The sequence below is a fragment of the Drosophila montana genome, unplaced genomic scaffold (assembly GCF_035044405.1).
Source record: "Drosophila montana isolate Dmon_TW-CO22-7 unplaced genomic scaffold, ASM3504440v1 contig_312_1, whole genome shotgun sequence".
Lineage (NCBI taxonomy): Eukaryota > Metazoa > Arthropoda > Insecta > Diptera > Drosophilidae > Drosophila > Drosophila montana.
Window position 1 is genome coordinate 841,188 of NW_026998009.1, and position 21,112 is coordinate 862,299.

Genomic DNA, 21,112 nt, shown 5'->3' on the forward strand with positions numbered 1-21,112 from the left:
TATTTTGTGTTAAGCTTATTATGGATTTTATGCCATATATATGGCTTGTTTTGTTTCTTAAATTTTGGATAATATGACAAAATCCTACCTAGCGTTTCGCATAGCTTTACGGGCTATGCTGCTAATCGAGCGAATGTGTTTCCGCTTAATTTTACAAATATTTTTTTTTATATTAATATATTTAAAGTATATAGCTGCATCTGGTGTCTTTTGTCTGTAGTCGAGGTATAGATGTCCTTCTGTTGCTGGTCCGTCGCATCAGCTGGGTGTCGCCGGATATGGCACGCTGTGGCACGGTACCGGTGCTGGTCTTCGCACAGGTATTCACTGGTTGGCTTTGCTTGTTGTGCAGTGTTTGCACGTGTAGTTGCACAAGGGGCTATCCAGCGGGCCTTCGCAATCCTGTGGACACATTTTCTTCACTTTTGGGAGGCTGATCTCTACTCACTCAGGAAACCTGGTCAGTGTATTGTCGTTTTTCTCCAGTGGTTTCCTTTTTCCCAGGGGCTTATTTCCTTTATTGTCCAGTTTTTCTACTGCCTCCAGGCAGGGATTCGTGAACATGTCACGGTCGCCATGTAGAAATTGTATTTTGTTTAGTCACAAATATATATATTACAATAAATGAATGAATGAAATCTCAATGAATTTATTCGCCTTTTAAATTGTTATTGTATGCAGCAAAGTGCCAAAAGTACTTTATATATGAATACTGGGTGTTCCGTTTAAGGCATATACACACTACACAATAATGAAGAGCCGAAGGAAGATCTGCTACTTCCTTTATTCCGAGGATCAGTGATAAATCTCCTTTCAATCCTCTTTCAAAGGTGTCTTATGCCTTATCGCGGATTCTTCAGATTCCCTATTTAGTTCCATGCAAACTACTTTGTTTAATATCAAAGAAAAGTGATTGTAACCGACCTGGTAGAATTCTTCTACTGTCTGATTGTTGCCTTGCACTAACACGGTCATTTGACATTCCAATGTTCCTAGATCTCTCTTATCTGCGTAGTGCAGTGTGAGACAATTTAAGGGAACATTGTACGACTCGAGGACCGTGTCAGCATTGCCTTTGATTTTGTTCCTCACGGTATGCAATATGCCGAAGTATTTCGGCGAGCCTACTTCAGCTGCGTAGACTGAGAGTATGCGATCTACACTCTTTTTCCATGAACTAAATTCTGCCGGGTTACCAGAAAATTCTCGGAGGCTTTTAACTATGTCTTGTACTCTGTCCAAATCCTTCAAATTCTGATTGTCAGTTATCCTTTGGTCGTCTACATCGTTAAATTCCCTCGAGGGGTTACCTAATTGCTTCACTAACGTTGGCAATTTTGCGCCAAAATCAAATTACTTTCGTTAGCCATAAAATTGGTCTAACCAAAAGATATTTCTTACATTGTATATATCAATAGATGTTCAAATAATTTAAAACTAGTGTTATTTTTCCATATTCTATATATATATATATTTCAAACAAATGTTTTTTTTTATTGTTTTTTCTAATATACACCAGTGGCTGGTTTTTTCCTTCTACTTTGGAGGTTCCCTTCGCAAATGTGGAATCTCGGATCTGGTTTTGCTGTCTTCCTCTGTTTGAGCCGCCTTATATGAGCCGCCTCGAGGATTGCCTCTGTTATCATTGTTTCTATTACCATTATTATTATTTCTGTAGCCGCCTCTGTTGTATGGTCGGCCTCTATAATTACCTCTTCCGCGGTTTCCACCACGAGGATAGTAATTTTGGTAGTAAAGGATAGTATTGGTTTGTCCGGTTGCTTCTGTGCAACTATTGACAAATTTGGAAATGGCATCATTCATGTTATTGAATGTGCCTGCCTGCATGATAAGTTTTACCTTATCAATTGAACAATTTTGGGTCATAGCTTTTACAGCTGTTGTAGTGCTGTATTTGTTTGCTAGGGATTGGCTTAGACCTTCACTGATATAGGCGCCTTCAAGAGCCTTTACCAGTTTTTCCACCTCTTGGGTGTATTGGTTAGCCGTTTTATTTTTCTGTTGCAGATTAAGAAGCTTAGCAGATAAAACTTCTACCGATTCTCCTTTTACTGCATTTGATAGTTGCGTAATGATTGCAGCAATTGTCTGCTCATTACTTATTAAATTTCTAGCATGGCCTTTTAGCTTAGTTTTTATAAGGCTTATGGCTGTTGGCTCATGTGTGCCTTTTAATGTTTCTAATAGATTCAAAGAATCTAGAAAACTTTGTAGGTTTTCCGGCTTACCGTCAAACTCTGGTATCAGAGATGTGGCTAGCTTGATAAATTCTACAACTGTTTGTGCCATGATTACTAATTTTGTGTCTTCTACTTGGTCGTTTGTCAGGAGTGACTTATCAAATGTTACCGGCGTGTTTAATGCCGATGGTAAATAAAGCTGGAGATTGTACTTTTCGTTCAAGCTTACCAGGTTATCCCTTAGACGTTGTAAAATGTCTGAAGTTTGGACTCTGTGTAAGTAGGGCATACGGTTGGCTGACAATTTTTATTTATACAATTAATAGTCCAACCGTATGTGTTAGTAAAAAGCCTAACAGATTTTAGTATTTTTCAAGTAGCGCTTTCGCGCATCGGCTTGAATTACAGTTTATATTCAAGGGCAATTTAGGCATTGGCAGGTTTGCAGCCCTTATTGCGTTGCTTCGCACCAGTACGAAGTTGTTTCTCGATGATTTCGAGATTCTTTATTTGCTCCTTCTTCTGTTGTCGTGCCCGGTACTCAGCTATTGTGAGTGGGCGTGGTCCATCGTTGGGGTACACCTCTAAAGCCTCTTGCAGGCTGGGTGCATCCCTTTGCTCAACAGGAGCAGCTTCTTCCAGTCCAACGTTGCTCATTTACTTCCTGCGTTGGTGCAAAGGGCGGACTGCCTCTCACACTTTTGGTATCTGCTGCTGCTGTCCGGGGCCTATGGGCTCAGGCGGTGCCGGTGCTGGTCATCGCACAGGCTGTCTTTGGTTTACACGTTCGTGTCATCTGTTAAGTTTCTTTTGTTGTTGTTAAATTTGCTTTCTCAGTTGTCGTTGATTCAGATTTTGTTAGTTGTTGTTGATGTTGTTGCTTGTCACTTTGTTTCACAATGTATATTGCAATTTTCGTTCATATCATTGGCGTCATTGAGAGTGTAAAATTAATCAATCTTTGTTTGACGCAATCTCATTATGCATTATTATCAATTTATTTTAATAATTTTTTTTTTTCACAACAATTTCAACATTTTAATTTCTGTTCATTTCATTTTTTTTTTTTTTACACAAACGGCAAACCACTGTCACGGTCGCCATGTGGTATAGATATATATATGTCAGTTTAGAAATAATTGCAGTAGCACGTCAGTGCTGGTTGGATTGGATATTAATAATGATTTTATTCAGTTTTGAAAATGTGAGCTTAGCCTATGGATATGCATATATACTTATGCTGTTATTCGTTAACAGCTACAAAGAGAGGGAGAGTGAGTAGCTCGCATATGCCTGTATTAGTGAGCATATATATTGCTCACGGAATGCGCTCAGACGGAGCGTGGGATCTGCAGCGTAAGCATAAACGGTCAGCTAGTGAGGCTAGTGCACCTCGCTGCGTAATATGAGACCGAGCCAATACATAAAGTGGCTCTGAGCTTGTTTACGTTATTATTGTTATTGTATGCAACAAAGTGCTGCATACTTTATATTTGAATACAGGGTATTCTGTACGGGCATATACGCACTACATTATACTACGTTTAAAGTTTTTATAGTTTATTTTTCTTATCGTTCTTAAATATTTTCTTTGTTGTATTTCTTTTGTTAAGTTTCACTGTTAGATATATTAATAGTTTTCACTTAGTTTCTAACTTCTATCACTATTGTTGATGTGGCAACCTCTCCCGCCAGGCCGGATGTCATCCTGTTTGAAACTTCTAAAATCTACTGGGGATCCTGCGACCAGTCACCGTTGAGAGTGCTCTGAGGACGGACCTTCCACGCTATGTTGTCTACCAATGGGCAAAAAAAACAATTAAGTTCCAATCGGAAAACTTAACAAAACTTAACCATTCGTGGAATTTAATGGGCGAGAGTTGCTCTGGTTTTATTTTTGCTTGCTTTAACCGACTATCGCGCACGTAGAATCGTTTTGTTCTGTTTTAACGCGTGTCGGTCCCTGCTCGGGCGCCAGTTAATTTCAACGTTGTTTAAACGACGAAAAGAAAATATAACTTTGGGTTACAAGTCTTCCTTTAATTGATGTTATTTAGCAACTAAATAAACTTAAATATCCAGCATTCATACATTACATTTTATTGCTGTAAGCCAAATAACAAGTGTTATCGATTAAAAATACATCTGTTCGATAATATCAAAACGTGTGCTGTCGTTTGTAGAGTAATAAATGTATAAACGATTTTTCCATTATTCATATACGAAATTATAATTATAAGAAATACGATATATTGTTATAATCGATAAGAATTATGGCTTAAAGAAAATGTGTGTTATCGCTTATCGAGTAACAAGTGCTAAGATATAAGTAGCAAGTGTTATCGATAAGTAATTAAAAATAAGAAAAACGTGTATTATCGATTAAAAGTACTTTTTAGCTTAATCGCCCAATCCAATCTCCTGGTCACCGGGCAGCTCTTCACTGGCCGCCAGGCAAACACCATAGCTGGGATTCTCGATCAGATGGACACGCTGTTTATCCCTCCTGGCCTGACGTCGCTGCAAGTACTCGCGCATGAGGAGCACCGGCAGCATAACGAGCAGCAGGCAGAGCAGCACCGCCAGACCAAGCATGGTCCAGCTGGAGACACCGCCGGCTCCGCCCGTGGTGAGAGCTCGAAATGGGCGCTGCTCACAGATTTCGGGCGCCACACAGACGCTATCCACGTCGCAGGGCTGGCTGCATTCGGGCGCACACTCCGCGCTGCTGCCCTGGACAAAGTTGTAGCCGGGAAGGCAGACGCACTCGTTGGGTCGCAAGCATTCGGCATTGATGCAACGCTCCCGGCACTGGGCGTAGCACAAATGCGGCGCACTGGAATTGGTTGCCACGTAGCCGGCATTGCACTCACAGCGGCCGGGTGCCGCGCAGCGTCCGTTCTCGCAGGCGGGCCGGCAGGTGGGCGCGCACACGTAATGCAGCTTGGTGTCTTCATAGCCTGGCCAGCATTCGCAGCTGTTGGGCTCCACGCAGTTGCCATAGTTGCAGCTGGGCGTACAGACCGGATCGCAGATGGAATTGGAGCCGGGCCGTAGTTGGAAGCCCTCGTAGCAGCGACAGCGACCGGTGCCGCCCTCACACCGACTATTAATGCACTTCTGTGTGCAGTACGGCTCACAAGAGCCGCTGGGCCAGCGCTTCGCATAGCCAGGATCACACTCACAGATCTCTGGGGCAATGCAGCGACCATGGCCACAGGGCTCGCTGCAGATGGGCTCACAGACGAACGGATTCCGGGCGCTGGGACGATGACCGTTAAAGCAGCGGCACAGATCGGGACCCACACATCTGCCATAGATGCAGGAGCGCGTGCATTTGGGCTCACAATAGGATGCGGTCACCGCCTCATAGCCAGCCAGGCAGCTGCACACCTCCGGACTGCTGCAGATGCCATTGTTGCAGCCCTTGCTGCAGTACGGCTCGCAGTGTATGCTGCTGCCATTGACCGGCACGTTGCCCTCCTCACAGCTGCAGGTGTTGGGGGCAGTGCAGCGGGCATTGTGGCCGCAGGCGGGATAGCAAATGGGTGTACAGCGATGCGGATATAGCTTTGCGTAGCCCTCATGGCATTCACAGCGACCGGGTGCATTGCAGAAGCCATTCTCACAGCCCTGCCGGCAGCTGGGCGTGCAAATGTGCGCCTGGGAGCCATTGAGTGGCACATGACCCGCCTGGCATTGACAATGATTGGGCGCCGCACAAGTGCCATTGATGCAGGCCGGCTCACACACCGGCTCACAGCCGGCCTCGATGCGATTGTTCACATGGGCAAAGCCCATATTGCAGGCACAGCGCTCCGGCTCCAGGCAGAGACCGTTCCGACAGCCGCTGCTGCAGACGGGATCGCAACGATAACGCTCGCCCCAGTGCCCCTCGTAGCCGGCATGGCAGCGCAGCTCGTTGGGAGCAACACAATCGCTGTGCTCCGACTTGTCCAGGCAGATGGGCACGCACTTGCCCAGCGTCTCGTTGCGCTCGTAGCCCTCGTGGCAGGCACAGCGCTCCGGCGCCACGCAGCGCCCGTTGGTGCAATCGTTGATGCCGCTGCACACCGGCTCGCAAATGCTTCTGCTGTCGTTGCGCAATCGATAGCCCGCGCTGCACTGGCACACATCCGGCCCAATGCACTGTCCATTTTCGCACTGCTCACTGCACTCCGGCTGGCAGACGCTCCGATTCTGTTGATTGTTGTAGCCCTGGCCACACAGGCAAACCTCCGGCGAGAGGCATTTGCCGGTGGCGCCACAATCATGACACTTGGGCAAACACTCGCCGCTGCATTACAGAGAGAGAGAGAGAGAATGAGAGAGAGAGAGGGAGAGTCAGAGATTTTAGTGGTAAGTACTAAGTTTACTTACTTCTCCTGCTTGCGCTCGTAGCCCGCACAGCAGACGAGTTCCTCCGACATATAATTCTGATTGGAAAATAACACAATTAATTAGATAATCGGCCAAAATTATTTAAGATCTAATTAGCAAAAATATCGGTAATTTAATTTGATTGTACTTTGTGTTTCGCGTAGGAGTTGTCTCTTTTGACCAAGCCAATTAAAACCATCGCCATAAAAGTTTACCTATATCACACATTATCTTGCAGATATATATCGCATATCGGCCAGATTAGGGTTCACTATATAGCTGTCATAGAAATGAACGCTCGAAAACGAAATTCTTGTTTAAAACCCTTTTCTTAGTTTTCGAGATATATGTTTACTTAATGTATTTATTATTACCTTTCCTATGCATTTTATTTATGAAAGATTACCTAGATCCCACACTCTCTAGCAGATAGATTAAATATATTGTAATCGGCCGGATCGGTTCGCTATATAGCTGTCTTAGAAATGAACGCTCGAAAACGAATTTCTTGTTTAAAACTCTTTTTATTTTTCGTAATTATTATAATATATATTAGCTAATTAATTTTAATATCGGACCGCGTTATCGCAAAAATTGAGCTTTTGTATAACAAACTTTTTTATTTCTCCTTTATATGATATATTTCTGCAAGGGTATTTCATTTATGGCGGGTCGAAGATAACCGCTTATAGCCGTAACACTTTCGAGAGTTCAAAGTTAATTAGTGTGAAAAACAAAACTAATTTTCTTATGATATAAGCCGGACTAGTATAAAGAAAGAAATTAATTTGTTTATATTATAAACATTTAAAGTCGCACAAAGAAAGAAATTAATTTTCTTATAATTTACACAACACAAATTTTAGTTTATTATTTAGTTTTTGCTTTGTGTTTTCTCATCTTTCTTAAGCGTATTTCTATTAGTTCTATGTATTCTATCGTAATACACACCTCTTTAATGGGTCGCACCACCAGAGGTCCACAATCGTGGGTGCAGTTGGTCAGGCCCTGATACTTGCGCATGGTCACCAGGTTGACCCTCATTTTCACGACCCTTTCAAATTTAACTCGACTTAGATCACTTTGAACGTTTTTTTATTTTTGGGAAATTCTAAACTTACGGCATACGTTCCACACAGGCATCGATTTGTAGCCAGATCAGCATAGAGCTGGACAAACATATGATTAATAGGCGCCACATTTTTTGTTCTCTTTGGATTTTTGGCGATTTTAATTGTAAAAAAAAAACGTACCACTCGCTTTAATGCACAATTAACAAATGAACGGACAAATGAGAATTGAATTGCAGACAGATCGGACCGGACTTGTGTGTGCTTGAGCTTATCAGAGCTAACATATATATGAACCATATACATACATATATGTGTATATATATTATATATGCGTTTGTTGAACCCAGTGTGGCCAAAACAACGACCTCATCCTACTCCAATGGCCGACTGGTATTTGCGATATGCCTCAAGTTGTCGCCGAGGTCCTTAACATTGAATTCAGAGATTTCGCTTATCGGAGCTAGAGAGCATTTACTATGTGACATCAAAGTAAAATCAAAAACCATTTATTTATTTATAAATCAAACAATATATTGTAATTAAATATTTAACGAAACGATCTAACGAATCGATCTCAGAGCTGGTATTAATATAGATCAACGAAAAAGAAAATAAACTTGAAGAGCGCATCTGAATATAATGTAGGCATTTGTGATTATATGGCCTTGTATAAATGGTAGACCGATAATATGGGGCAGTATATTTTTAAGAAATTCGGTTTCATGCTTTAAGATAACAACATTTAAATAATTTATGTGTAATTATAAAATGTAGGGAATTCCATTTTTATAATTTTGTTTGCTGGCCCACAAAATACACTCTTGTTATTACTCGTAAGATCTATTTGAACCCCCCATATTTCGATTTTAACAAGAGCGAAACCTAATTTGACATTTTTAATTAGGTTCGTTTGAAGTCTGATTGGCGCATTGGCAGACAGTGTTAAGTTGGCTGCACACGAACAGTGTGACCAATATGTAGCAAGCAGTTGAATGCCATAAAGTGCAAATTATTGGCAGCACTGCATACATACTAACTAGGCAGCACTGTTTAGTAGCAGTTATTTAAATTTATGAGTAATTTTCAATATTTTAAACGAGTTTTAAACTTGTAAATTAAGTTCTTAAAATTGTATTTCAAGGTATGATATTTAAATATGTTTAATCAAGGTTTTTTACATAATTTTCTATATAAAGCAGTCTCAGGGGAAAAATGAGAATTCAAGAATTTTGGGAAACAAATTTTGTCGCACCTGCTTCAAACCTAATTCCAAAGCTCTACACAAAATATTTTGAACACATGTTTGAAGAATGAGTGAAAAATTATTGCATGCAACTATTTTGTTCTCCCTGCGTTCAATTTAAATTAATTTGTACAGAATAAAATTTCATTGAAGTGGTGTTTCGCACATTTCGTATTCTTGTTCCATTCAGGAGTCACGCAAATAAAATTATGTTTACAAATCTTTTGCAATATCCACAAATATACATATATTTATATAACTATTTATAATGCTCTAATCGAAAAGGTTTCTGCGGTTACGAAATCCAGGCTATAAAAGGCATTCAGCATTAAACCGTGAATCAGTTATACATAAAAGTTCGTAGAGCAAACTCCATAAAGGAGTATTGTGAAAATATCGCGTTACGCAAACATGTGTGGAGCTGGGCGTATGCTGTTTCCAATATGCTTGCTCCTGGCATATTTCAACTACATTCTGTGTGATGGTGCCCCAAATATGAACTGTTTGCCCGTGTTGGTGGCCAAAAACAAAACAATTTCAGAGGAGGTGACGCACTTTCGAATGGGACCAAATGGAGCGATGCGCGAAAAGAAAATCATGGAGCATTACAACGTTACAGTGGTATAAAATATATAAAACTAAACTGAAATAAAAAGAAGGAAAATAATAGTCTACGGCACGCCGAAGATTAGATACTCTTGTGGAGTTGTGACAGTTTTGCAAACATGTGAGGAGATAATTGAAGCTCATCATAACAAAGGATAGCTTGCAAAAACTATAAAAACTCATTTGCATTTTACAAACTCTTTCTTTTGAGCTAAATAACATACTATTCCGATTTTGATATAAGATTTAAAATGATATGTTAGTTTTGTACACAAAAACTTAATTGCTGACCGATTGTTTCTATAGCAGCTATTTAAGAAAGTGGTCCGAGTGGTCGGTTCCTTCATATATAAAGGCTAACTCGCATAGAAATAGTGAGATCAAGAACTATATGTTTATTAAGTGAAAACTCACTTAGTGCTCGTCTAATAGCGAGGGAATGGTTACGGTTGGATTTGGCAGGGGTGTCCGCCCAATGAGAGTGCTCGCTACTCTACTTGATGGCGTCGAAGATGTCTTGTTGTATGTGTTACTTTTATGACAGAACTATAACTTTCTCTACAAGAGTATAAAAATATAAATATTTATGTATATCTTTATAAACAAGAAAGGTGTTCACCTAATAGGTAGGCAGAGAATATCCGGCGAATTGTCCGCGCAGATGTAAGCCCAAGTGCAGTCGTCATGCGAATTGTGTGCAGCGTGGACAGAATGAGCAACCGGAATGTGTTTGCCACGAAGGTTATCGATTTGAAACTATAAACGACGAGATGCGTTGCATGCCGCAATGCGATCGGAACTGTGGCAAGCACACCTATTGCCCCAAGCCTGGTGCCTGCAGCTGCTGGAAAGGCTATCAGCGAGCCGTGGAGAATGCGACAAGCTGTGAACCCATTTGTCAGGCAGACTGTGGACTCCATAAACACTGCGCCAAGCCCGATCTGTGTGAGTGTGACGCTGGTTACCTGACGGATGCACTGGGTCAGTGTAGGCCCACATGTAAGGCCTGTGGTGCAAATGAAGAGTGCGTGCAGCCTGAGCAGTGCGTGTGCAAGGCGGGCTATAAACGGAATACGGAGGGTCTGTGCCGTCCACAGTGCTCTCAGGCATGTGCGCTAAATAAATACTGCGCCCGACCGGAAGCATGCGAATGCCTAGCTGGCTACAAGGCAGACATGTTGGGCGTTTGTCAGCCCATCTGCGGCAAGGAGTGCGCACCGAACGAGGCGTGCAAAGCGCCGGAGCATTGCGATTGCCTCGAGGGCTACAAGCGAAATCAAACGGGCAAGTGTGAGCCAGAGTGTTCCAAGGAGTGCCGCCTAAATAGCCACTGTGCCCGGCCAGAGCTGTGCCTGTGCAGCGAGGGCTATGCGGACGACAAGTGGGGCAGATGCCAGCCCCAGTGCAGCATGGAGTGCGCTGCTCATGCGCGCTGCACTCAGCCGGAGCATTGTGAATGCGACGTTGGCTATCAGAAGGATAAGCGGGGCGCATGTCAACCCAGCTGCCAGCAGGATTGTGGTGAGCATGGCTACTGCAGCGAGCCGAACAAATGTAGCTGCCTGGCTGGCTATCAGATGTCCGAGCAGGGCCAGTGCACGCCCATCTGTGTGGCATGTGGCAAGCACACGCACTGCTCCCAGCCGGGCAAATGCGAATGCCTGGCAGGCTATGTGCGAGCGGCAAATTCCGAGAGCGCAGACTGCCAGCCCAGCTGCCCGGAAGATTGTGGTGTCCATGGCTATTGCAGTCAGCCAGGCGCATGTGCCTGCCATGCGGGCTATGAGCTGGATGCGGAGGGCAGCTGCGCGCCCATCTGTGCGCCGCAATGTGAGCAGCACAGCTATTGTGTCAGTCCGGGCACCTGTGCCTGCCGGCCCGGCTATTCGGGCGAGGGCAATCACTGTGCGCCACAGTGCAGCATAGAGTGTGGCGACAATAGCTACTGCGACGAGCCGGAAAAATGCGAATGCGTTACCGGCTATACGCCGGATGATGCGGCTAGTCGCAACTGTTCCAGCATGACTGCTCTCTGGTTCATCGTTTTTGTTTGCATATGCGGCTTTTTGGCTATCGCTGGACTTGCCTCATGTGTGGCCTTTGTGCTTGGCAGGCGCTATAGGAAACCCACCTATTGCTCCCATACGGATACGACTGGTTCGGATCTGCGTTCCATTGATCTGCGTCCATTCGATACGAGTGTGGAGGGCATTCAGAATAGCGCATTTACTACGGAAAGTATTTAAGACCCCTTTTCTATATTTAACAGAAAAAAAGAAGAAATTGATATTTTCATTCTCTATTAAAATAAGCATGAATCAATTGTATGTGCTATTGGAAACGCTTAGGAACAACTTTTCATGCGGTTTCTTTGTGACGCATCGAAAAAACCTCAAATAGTATTAAAAATAAATCATTAGGCGAGTTTGCTGCGTGTTCAATCAGTGCCGTTGAGCGCTAAACAATATATTCTATATTAAGTACACATTTTAAAAAATCTAACATTTTTTAAATTTTTTATTTCCAACCGAAAGTGTTGAGGTATTCGGTATGATGTTGTGACAATATAGACATTAAGTTTTATTTAAAATATTGCTCAGGTATCCGATTCTATACTTTATTAAACATTATTTGCTCTGAGTGATTGACTGACCATTTGATTGACTATCTAATTGGCTGGAAGATGGATTTACTAATTGATCGAATGACCTACTTGAAAACTTATAAACAGACCGACTGACTGATCTACTGACTGATTTGTCGATCTACTAATTCACTGTCTAATTGGCTGAGAAGTGAATTTACTAACTGATTGACTGATTGACTAACTGTCTGAATAACCTACTGATTGAATGGCTGACTAGCTCAATCACTGACTGCCTAACCCGAATGTTTGAATGAATTGCTAACTAACTCGACCGACTATCCAATTGGCTAAAAGGTGGATCAACAAACTGATTGACTGGCTAACTTACTGATTGACTGAATACTTGAATGATTGACTTAATGGCTTAGTGCCTGCATTTTGAATATAACTGATTGCAAGAGCTTTTTATTCAGCTAACGTAAAATTCATAAATTCTACACAATAGCTTAAAAACTAACCAATAATAGTATTCATAGATATATTTATATACTTATCTTACTTTAAATAAACATTAAATATATAATTTATTTTACATCTTTATATCTTATGTTGACCGAGCCGTGACCGAGCCGTGACTTTCTATTAACTTTTAACTCAAAAGGGGTGCATTTGAACTATTTAATTATGGCAAACTCTTAAATATGCATTGCAACGTAAAGCCTATTAAGTATAAAGTCCATATAAATGTATAATGTATATTAAGATATGAATCTCTATGTATAAAACTGTTTGTCCTGACTGATTGACTGAGGCAGCCGAAACCTTAAGAGCTAGGAAGCTGAAATTTTCACTGTGCGGAGTTTCGGGAAATTTTACCCGCAAGTGTGCAAAAATTGCGAAAAACGTTTGTATGCAACTTATTTGTTTACCATCCGATCGGCCTCAAACTTATTTTCAAAGATCTTTGTTCAAATTTATTTGATGGGTGTTATACACTTTTCGAAAAATGCATTCCTCCTTGGAGGAAATGGAGGTCAAAGGTTTGGTGGGTCGCGTTTCGCCATTGCATGGATCTGCATAAAAATAATTTCGTGCTCAAATTCTTTTCCAAGGATCTATATGAAAAATCATCTGAGACGTGTTTCACATTTTCCGCAAAAATAAAACCTTCCTTGATAGGAACTGCGGGTCAAAGTTTTTTTGGGAGCAGCTTTAAGTTGTGTCCGATCGTCCTCAAACTTACATTCATAGCCCTACAAAAGGACGATTCTAGCAAAGTTTATTGTTTACTACCCGTTCGACATTAAAATCAATTTCAAATGCACCCTTCGTAGATGATAAATGCGGGTATAACCCGGCAAGGCCGGATAATAACCGCTGGTAAATATATATAAAGATTTAATAAAATATAAACTTCCCATATGTTGAATTATTTTTTTCTTATGTGGGTTCACTTTGATAAAGTTCTAATGTGTTCCAAGGTCTTCAGTACTGTAGTTGATAACATATGTAACTCTTTCTCTCTCTATCTTTCTCTCTCTCTCTTTCTTTCTCTCTCTCCCTTGTTCTCTGTTTGTCTCTTACTGGTATTACAGTCAGTCAGGCGGAGACTTGAGTTCATATTAGTATTATGATTAATTCAAATGCTATTTCTAAATTTTTAATGCAATTTTCTCTTATCAAATAATTCAGCAAAGCTTTCGCAATGCATTTGAGTTGCAATATTTGATTTTATCAAGTTCAAGCAATAAGAAATTTTAACGGATGTTTAGTCAAGTTGCAAAACAGATCCGCGTCTCAGTTGAGTTTAAAACGCGCTTCTGATCTGAACCAAAGTCAAAATTTGATGTATCAAATTAAACAATTGTTAAATAATGTATAGTTTTTACAATTTTTTGATCATTTTGCTGTTGATTTTATATCTGGTTACAAGTACAGCAGCATATGGATCAAATGTGTGTACTAGGAGAAAATATTTATCGTACCTTCATCACCCGCAACCTAATAACCTGCCATATCATAGAGGTTACTGGCCTTATAATTATTTTAGCGAATTGCAACAAGAGGTATGTATCCAAGTTGATGTTTATTTACCAAATATTAATACAGATAAGACAAGCTTTGGGTAAATTAAGCTCACTTTTAGGATATTATTATTATATTTTTACTTTCAAACAATAGTTATCAAGGATAGAATTAAACCGGCTCGAAATGGAAAATATTATTTTTATTTTTACCATAAACCGAACTGGTAATCAGTTGACCAAAAAACAGATCAAACTAAGGTTGAGTTAGTTGTAATAAGACGAAAAATAACATTAATTTTATTATTATACTATAATTATTAATTTTATTAAAACTATTAGAATAGTACATAATACAGAAATCCGAAAATTAAAACTAATATCGAAGGACGAACAGAGTTAATTGTGAATCAAAAAATAATAATTTAGTCATACTCCTAAATAGCTTGAGATTAGGCCACACTAGCAAGACTATTTGTCTGTAGCACCAGGGAAATGTTGACTAATAGATACCCTAACGCCACTTTTTGGGTACATTAACTTAAATGGAGTGAACAACTTTTGCAATATTACTTATTTGATTTGCGGACAATGTTGGGTTTTCTTTGTTTTCTGATCATGTTTAGAAAACACAAAAACAGACGAATATGTGATTATAACTAATATACACTTCACACACACTATTTTGGGTAGCGCCTATCGAAATAAACGGATGTGTTTGCAAATCTGTAGCTTTTGTGCCCGTCCGACTCTCAGACTTCGAGCAGTTGTGCTTGAATTGTGCTCGTGATAGCTACTTGAATAATTTGAACAATGCAGTTTCTATATTTAAGGACATGTTTGTTGTTTGTCCTTGTTGGTTTTTGTACAACAAAGTTGTGCACTCGTTTGAAGAAATTATCTTACACACAAATGGTGCCAAAAACCGTGACAATTACGTACAAAACGTGGGTTTTGGGAAAAACTAAAAATCGAATTGATTTGCGCTATTTTCCCGAGGTTAGACAAAAATTAAATAATAATTCAAGTTGTTTATTACATATACATTTATTTTATTATTATTATTTTATTATTGTTATTATTAACATTATTATTATTGTTATTTTTGTTATTATTATTAATATTATTAATATGATTATTAATTTCAATAATATTATTGTTATTTTATTTTATTTTTATAAGACTGTGTTATTCAATTTATTATTATTAAAATGATTATGATTATGATTATGATTATGATGATTATGATTATGATTATGATGATTATGATTATGATTATGATTATGATTATGATTATGATTATGATTATGATCATGATTACGAATTTGGTTATGATTATTATTATCATTAATATTATTATTAATATTAATACTATTTTGTTTTATTTTATATTATTATGTCGCAGACTAAATACAGATATGAGACGGAATATTATTGCTGTCTTGGCTACGAAGGCTCAGCTTTCAATTGCAAGCCCGTTTGTGGTGCAGGTTGCCCCAGCAACGGATACTGCAGCGCTCCGGATCAATGTAGCTGCAATTATGGATATTCTGGTGCTGATTGCAGTCCCATTTGCCACAGCTGTGGCAAACACAGCTATTGCCAGTCGCCGGCTGTGTGCCAATGCAACACGGGCTTCAGCCGGACAGACACATCAGACGATTGTCTGCCGCAGTGCATTCAGTCGTGTGGTGATCACAGCTTCTGTGCGGCACCAGATACCTGTGAGTGTGAGCTGGGCTACGAGAGATCCGTACCCGAAGCAGCCTGCCTGCCCGTGTGCGTGTCCAGCTGCGGTGCCAACAGCTACTGCATGGCGCCCAATCTCTGTGAGTGCCACGAGGGCTACAAGGAAGAGGATGGGGCATGCCGGCCCATCTGTGAATCGGGCTGTGGGCTAAACAGCAGTTGTGTCAAGCCAGGAGAGTGCCAATGCGATGAGGGCTACACGAGCTCCGAGGAGGGTAGCTGTCAGCCCATCTGCAGTCAAGGATGTCCGGAGCACAGCAGCTGCAGCAGACCTGGAGAATGTCAATGCGACGAGGGCTACACGAGTTCCGAGGAGGGTAGCTGCCAGCCCATCTGCAGTCAAGGATGTTCGGAGCACAGCAGCTGCATGTCACCGGAGCTGTGTGCATGCAGCCCTGGTTATGTCCAAAACAAGGAAAATCTGTGTGAACCCCATTGTCCAAAGGGTTGCTCTGACTATGCAAGATGTGTGGCACCCGATGTGTGTGAATGCTATCCCGGCTATGAGCGGTCGCAAGCTGAGCAAAAATGTCAACCCACTTGCAGTCAGGGCTGTCCAAATGGCGCTTGCTTTGCGCCCGAGGTCTGCGCCTGCAACCCTGGCTACCTAATGGGTCCCAACAACAACTGTGAGCCGCAATGCAGCCAGAGCTGTGTACATGGCAACTGCATCGCACCGGATCTGTGTGAATGCGAGCCTGGACATCGGTTCGCTCCAGATTCGCGGCATGTCTGCGAGCCCATCTGTGAGCCGGCCTGCCAGCTGGGCACGTGCCTAGCGCCCCAGATATGCATCTGCCATTTGGGACATGAGCCGATGGGTCCAATGAGCTCAGGGTTGGAGCACGTGTGCAAGCCCAGCTGCTCGACGAACTGTGTGAATGGCACTTGTCTGGCGCCGGATGAGTGCAGCTGCAATGCGGGCTATGTGCCCGCAGACGGAGCCAACACCAATGTCTGCAAACCCAACTGCAGTCGCGGCTGTTCCAATGGCGACTGCGTGGCGCCCGAGCTGTGCCAGTGCTATCCTGGCTACGAGAGCACCGCAGCTGGCTGCCAGCTGCAGCTAGAGACGACCACCGACTGGATGACAACGACAGTGGCCACCACGGAGCAGCAGCCACAGCAGCTGCTGCAGCAGCCGTGGAAAAATTGCAGCATTGGCTGCCGCTGCTGGCACATGTTGACTGATGTGGCGCAGACTGCGATCAAGTGCATCAACATCTGCAGGGATGCCTATGACCAGCCCTGCCTGGAACTTGGCCAGTGCCGTTGCGTGGAGCCAACGGGTCAGCTGCTCTGCCCGGCTGCGGATGGGCAGCCGGAGCAGCGCTTGGTCTGTCAAGTGCAAGATGCAGCCAGGGCCAGGGACCCTGGCGAGGCGGCACTCAACGCCGAACAGACTAAAGCCAGTGCAGTCAAATGGCCAGCAATCCTGGCCTGGTGCCTGGGCAGCTGCATCCTCTTGCTGGTCCTGGTTGTGGCCAGCCACGTCTACTCGAAACACAGACGCCAAAAGGCGCTTGCTCAGCAAGTCGATGGACTCAGCATTGTCAACTTTGTCCATGATTCTTAATACAATTTTAATACCTTTATGATTACTATAAATATTGTTATCACCTCTCGAGTATCTCATATATCTTTAAACTATTGTGAAGGATCTGTGTGGAGTATTTAAGGCATTGATCCTGCCTCTGTAGATTAACATCAATTTCTTCAGTATTTGTTAAATTTAATGAAATTATATTTTATTTATAATAACAATTACAAATAAAGCAAGCGATCGTAAGGTTCTTGAAGCTGACTCTCAGAAGGGCACACAAATCGTGGACTGTTCGTGATACGTAAAGCCGGGATCACAGATGCAACGATTGCGACTCACACAAATCCCGTTGTAGCATTTTCTGTGGAATATACATCAAATATAAAAGTCAGGTAAGATGTTTGTGTTATGCATACATATAGTATATTCATTTAACTATATCTATATATATATATATATATATCTATTATATATTTTATATAAACTAAACCATGATCAAAATTTACATCAATTTCTATCTAAGCTCAAATCCGTTTTAAAGCTTTACTCGCCCGAACCCGGAAAACCGTGTCTTATTCATATATCTTAGTCTTCCAATCATTTTGCTATTAAAGCTTACACTTTTCATATATTACACAAATTCAGGAAGGATATTTAATCTTCGACCAGCCAAAGGTTGTCGTTTATTTTTTTTTGTATATTTTTTATACATTTATTTTTCGCTTTTTTAAAATTCGATTTGAGCCGATTCTAACCAAATCCCAAGCCTGCTGCATCTGGAAAATCTGTAACCAAATTTCTAGGCAGCAGTCTTTTTTTTGTGGGCAGGGCAACCAGCTGTGATGATTTTGTCCGTCTATCCTTTTGTCCGTCTACAATCTGTGGGAACGCTTCGATTGCGGAAACTATAAAAGCTAGAGACTTGAAATTTATATGACATACAGAGAGTGAGCTTATACTTTTTTGTTCCGATATCTTTTCTCATTTTCCTGATAACGAAAAATGTCGATGTTGACAAATAGTCTCTTAGCCATAGCTCGAAAACTATAAGAGCTAGATCTAACACAACTTCATTATATCATACTAGCGGGTATAACCCGGCCTTGCCCGTGGAACTTATGTTAAAAATCAACGTTCTCAAAAAGCTTTGAAAATGATTTTGAAACTTATCGGACGGTAAACAAACAATTTTCATAGAATCGTTTTCCACCAATTTACCAATGTTGCGAGTGGAATTTCCCAAATCGCTGAAACACATATTCATTATATATTATTATTATTCTTATGTAGAGCTTTGAAAATAAGTTTGAAGCAAATCGGACACAACTTAAAACTTCGCACAAAAAATCTTTGAGTCGCATTCCTCCCGAAAAGTTTGGATTCTGCGAAAAGTGTGAAATACGTCTCAAATGATTTTCTTATAGATCTTTGGAAACGAATTTGAACACAAAACGTCATCCACCAAATCTTTGACCTCCATTTCCACCAAGGAGGAACGGATTTTTCGAAAAGTGTGAAACACCCCTCAAATGAATTTGAGCAAAGATCTTTGAAAAAATAAGTTTGGGGCCGATCGGATCGTAAACAAAAAACTTTCATACAACCGTTTTCCGCTAAGTTACCACTGTTACGGATGGAATTTCTCAAATCGCTAAAACACGTATTTATTAAGTTCTTATGTAGAGCTTTGAAAATAAGTTTGAAGCTAATCGGACACAACTTAAAACTTCGCCCAAAAAATCTTTAAATTGCATTCCCTCCGAAGAAGTTTGAATTCTGCGAAAAGTGTGAAACACGTCTCAAATGATTTTTCTTATAGATCTCTGAAAATGAATTTGAGCGCGAAACGTCACCCACCAAATCTTTGACCTCCATTTCCACCAAGGAGGAACGGATTTTCCTAAAAGTGTGAAACACCCCTCAAATGAATTTGAACAAAGATCTTTGAACATAAGTTTGAGGCCGATCGGATTGTAAACAAAAAAGTTACATACAAACGTTTTTCGCGATTTTTCCACACTTGCGGGTGGAATTTCCCGAAACCCCGTCTTAACGTGCACCTACATCACATAAGGTAGCTACAGTGAAAATTTCAGCTTCCTAGCTCTTACGGTTTGGGCTGTGCGTTGATCACCAATCAGTCAGTCAGTCAGTCAGTCAGTCAGTCAGTCAGTCAGTCAGTCAGTCAGTTTTATATATAGAGATAAAACATATTTCATTATTTGACTATCTCCACACACCTTTCCCCATATAGAAACGCTTGGAAAAATCATAAAGACAACGAAGTTGATCAAGAATGCATTTCCCATATATAGTCAGAGGAAGTTTGTGTAAGGAAGTTTGCAGTATCGAAATACTTACTGATAGCAATCGCTCTGGCAGACGCCATCCTTGAGCGTGTAGCCAGGACCGCAGTCGCACTGATTGTTGTCCCTGCAGATGCCACCGATGCCGCAGTCCGGGTCACAAACGGGCTGGCAGCCTTCATTGGTCAACTGATAGCCCTTGGCGCAGCTGCAGACCTCCGGTTCGGTGCAATTGTGACGCGGGTTATTGCCGCAGCCGCTGCTGCAGATGGGCCGGCAGAAGCGCCGGGTCTCGTCCAGCATGTAGCCCATGTCGCACTGGCAGCTGCCGTCCAGATAGCAGCGTCCGTTCTGGCAGCCAATGGGACACGCGAAGACGCAGTCGCCGTTGTCATTGCGCACAAAGCCCTCATAGCAATCGCACTCGCCGGGCACACGGCATCCCCCGTTCTGGCAGCTGCAAATGGGCCGGCAGACGGTGACGCCCTTCAGGCGGGTGGGCGTGTATCCGGTGCAGCAGACCTCGATCGAGGACAGCTTGTTGGACATGTCTGTCTGGATGAGACTGGCCAGCGGATATTTGGACACAGTTTCCGCACTAAACGCAGGGCAAACAGTTTTGTCAAAAATATACGCTCTACTAACGGGCGGACAGTCAATTGAAATTGGAATTGTGGCTGTCCGCTCAAGAGAGATCGTCTCCGGCTACTTACGGTACCCAAATGCGACATTTGTGCTGGTCACGACTCGGAACGCCCTCGTGGGCACGCAGCAAATACTCACGCCTAAGCGGCTGCTGGGCTGCTGTCTGCTCCACCATGTCAAAGTTCACGGTGCCCGGACGCTGGTAGAGTGTCTGTGGGGCAGCATGTTGCCTGTTGCCACCGCCAGCATAGCGATGCCCCTCCTGCTGCCCCCGTCGGTTGTCATAGCGAGTGGGCGCATCATATTCCGAGTAGCTGGGCACATGCGCCCCAATCCTGGCCAGGCACATCAGCAGCAGCAGCAACTGGCTTAGACCCTGGGCATGCCTGAGAGCACGCATTTTGTTGCCCACGTCCTCCACTTTTATTTTCGATTCAGTTTTCGTTGTTTGCAAACCACTTGCTAAATTCCAACTGAGATCTCAAGTTTCGCTCGCGTTCCACTGCCCCAGTCATTTTCTGTGGACCGCTTATCAGTTGTTTTGCTTTTTAGACCCAGCATTTCGGGCATGTTCTCATTAGCATCTCAAGTCTCCCAACTAAGCTGGCTCCAATAGTATTGTGGGTCCATTAGGCCGCTTACCGTAAATTTTTTTATATTTTTACCTATTTCAATTTATCAAGGGTCGTTAACTTTTGAGTTTAAGTCGATCCAAAAAAAATATTTTTAAATCAGTTGATTATTTTTTATGTTTC

The 21,112-nt window shown here is 42.1% G+C and overlaps 5 protein-coding genes across 6 annotated transcripts in view; 3 read left to right on the top strand and 2 right to left on the bottom strand.

Moving 5' to 3' along the window:
- The window catches only part of rk (rickets), a 58,433-nt gene extending 53,828 nt beyond the window's left edge, over positions 1–4,605 (top strand). Inside the window, exon 16 of the mRNA XM_064685993.1 lies at positions 3,897–4,605. The gene's annotated coding sequence lies outside the window, so the exon portion shown is untranslated. The remainder of the gene's footprint in view (positions 1–3,896) is intronic.
- Positions 4,602–7,746, bottom strand: NimC2 (Nimrod C2). Its single transcript, XM_064686024.1, has 4 exons — positions 7,703–7,746; positions 7,533–7,635; positions 6,582–6,637; positions 4,602–6,498 (listed from the first exon to the last, which is right to left on the bottom strand). The coding sequence occupies exons 1-4, from the start codon at positions 7,744–7,746 to the stop codon at positions 4,602–4,604; spliced, it is 2,100 nt and encodes a 699-aa protein (XP_064542094.1).
- Positions 7,747–9,270: 1,524 nt separating this feature from the next.
- Positions 9,271–11,979, top strand: LOC135431075 (tenascin-X-like). Its single transcript, XM_064686006.1, has 2 exons — positions 9,271–9,518; positions 10,130–11,979. Exons 1-2 carry the CDS (start codon positions 9,309–9,311, stop codon positions 11,747–11,749), a joined length of 1,830 nt encoding a protein of 609 aa, XP_064542076.1. The 5' UTR covers positions 9,271–9,308; the 3' UTR covers positions 11,750–11,979.
- Positions 11,980–13,949: 1,970 nt separating this feature from the next.
- Positions 13,950–17,493, top strand: LOC135431074 (platelet endothelial aggregation receptor 1-like). Of its 2 annotated transcripts, none has more exons than XM_064686004.1 (2): positions 13,950–14,156; positions 15,520–17,493. In XM_064686004.1, the coding sequence occupies exons 1-2, from the start codon at positions 13,965–13,967 to the stop codon at positions 17,437–17,439; spliced, it is 2,112 nt and encodes a 703-aa protein (XP_064542074.1). In that variant the 5' UTR covers positions 13,950–13,964; the 3' UTR covers positions 17,440–17,493. The 2 variants fall into 2 exon arrangements, with proteins under 2 accessions (XP_064542074.1, XP_064542075.1); XM_064686005.1 differs by lacking the exon at positions 13,950–14,156 and adding an exon at positions 14,892–15,113.
- A 92-nt stretch (positions 17,494–17,585) lies between these two features.
- NimB5 (Nimrod B5) lies at positions 17,586–20,799 on the bottom strand. Its single transcript, XM_064686015.1, has 3 exons — positions 20,426–20,799; positions 19,768–20,310; positions 17,586–17,767 (listed from the first exon to the last, which is right to left on the bottom strand). Exons 1-3 carry the CDS (start codon positions 20,755–20,757, stop codon positions 17,671–17,673), a joined length of 972 nt encoding a protein of 323 aa, XP_064542085.1. The 5' UTR covers positions 20,758–20,799; the 3' UTR covers positions 17,586–17,670.
- Positions 20,800–21,112: the final 313 nt, after the last annotated feature.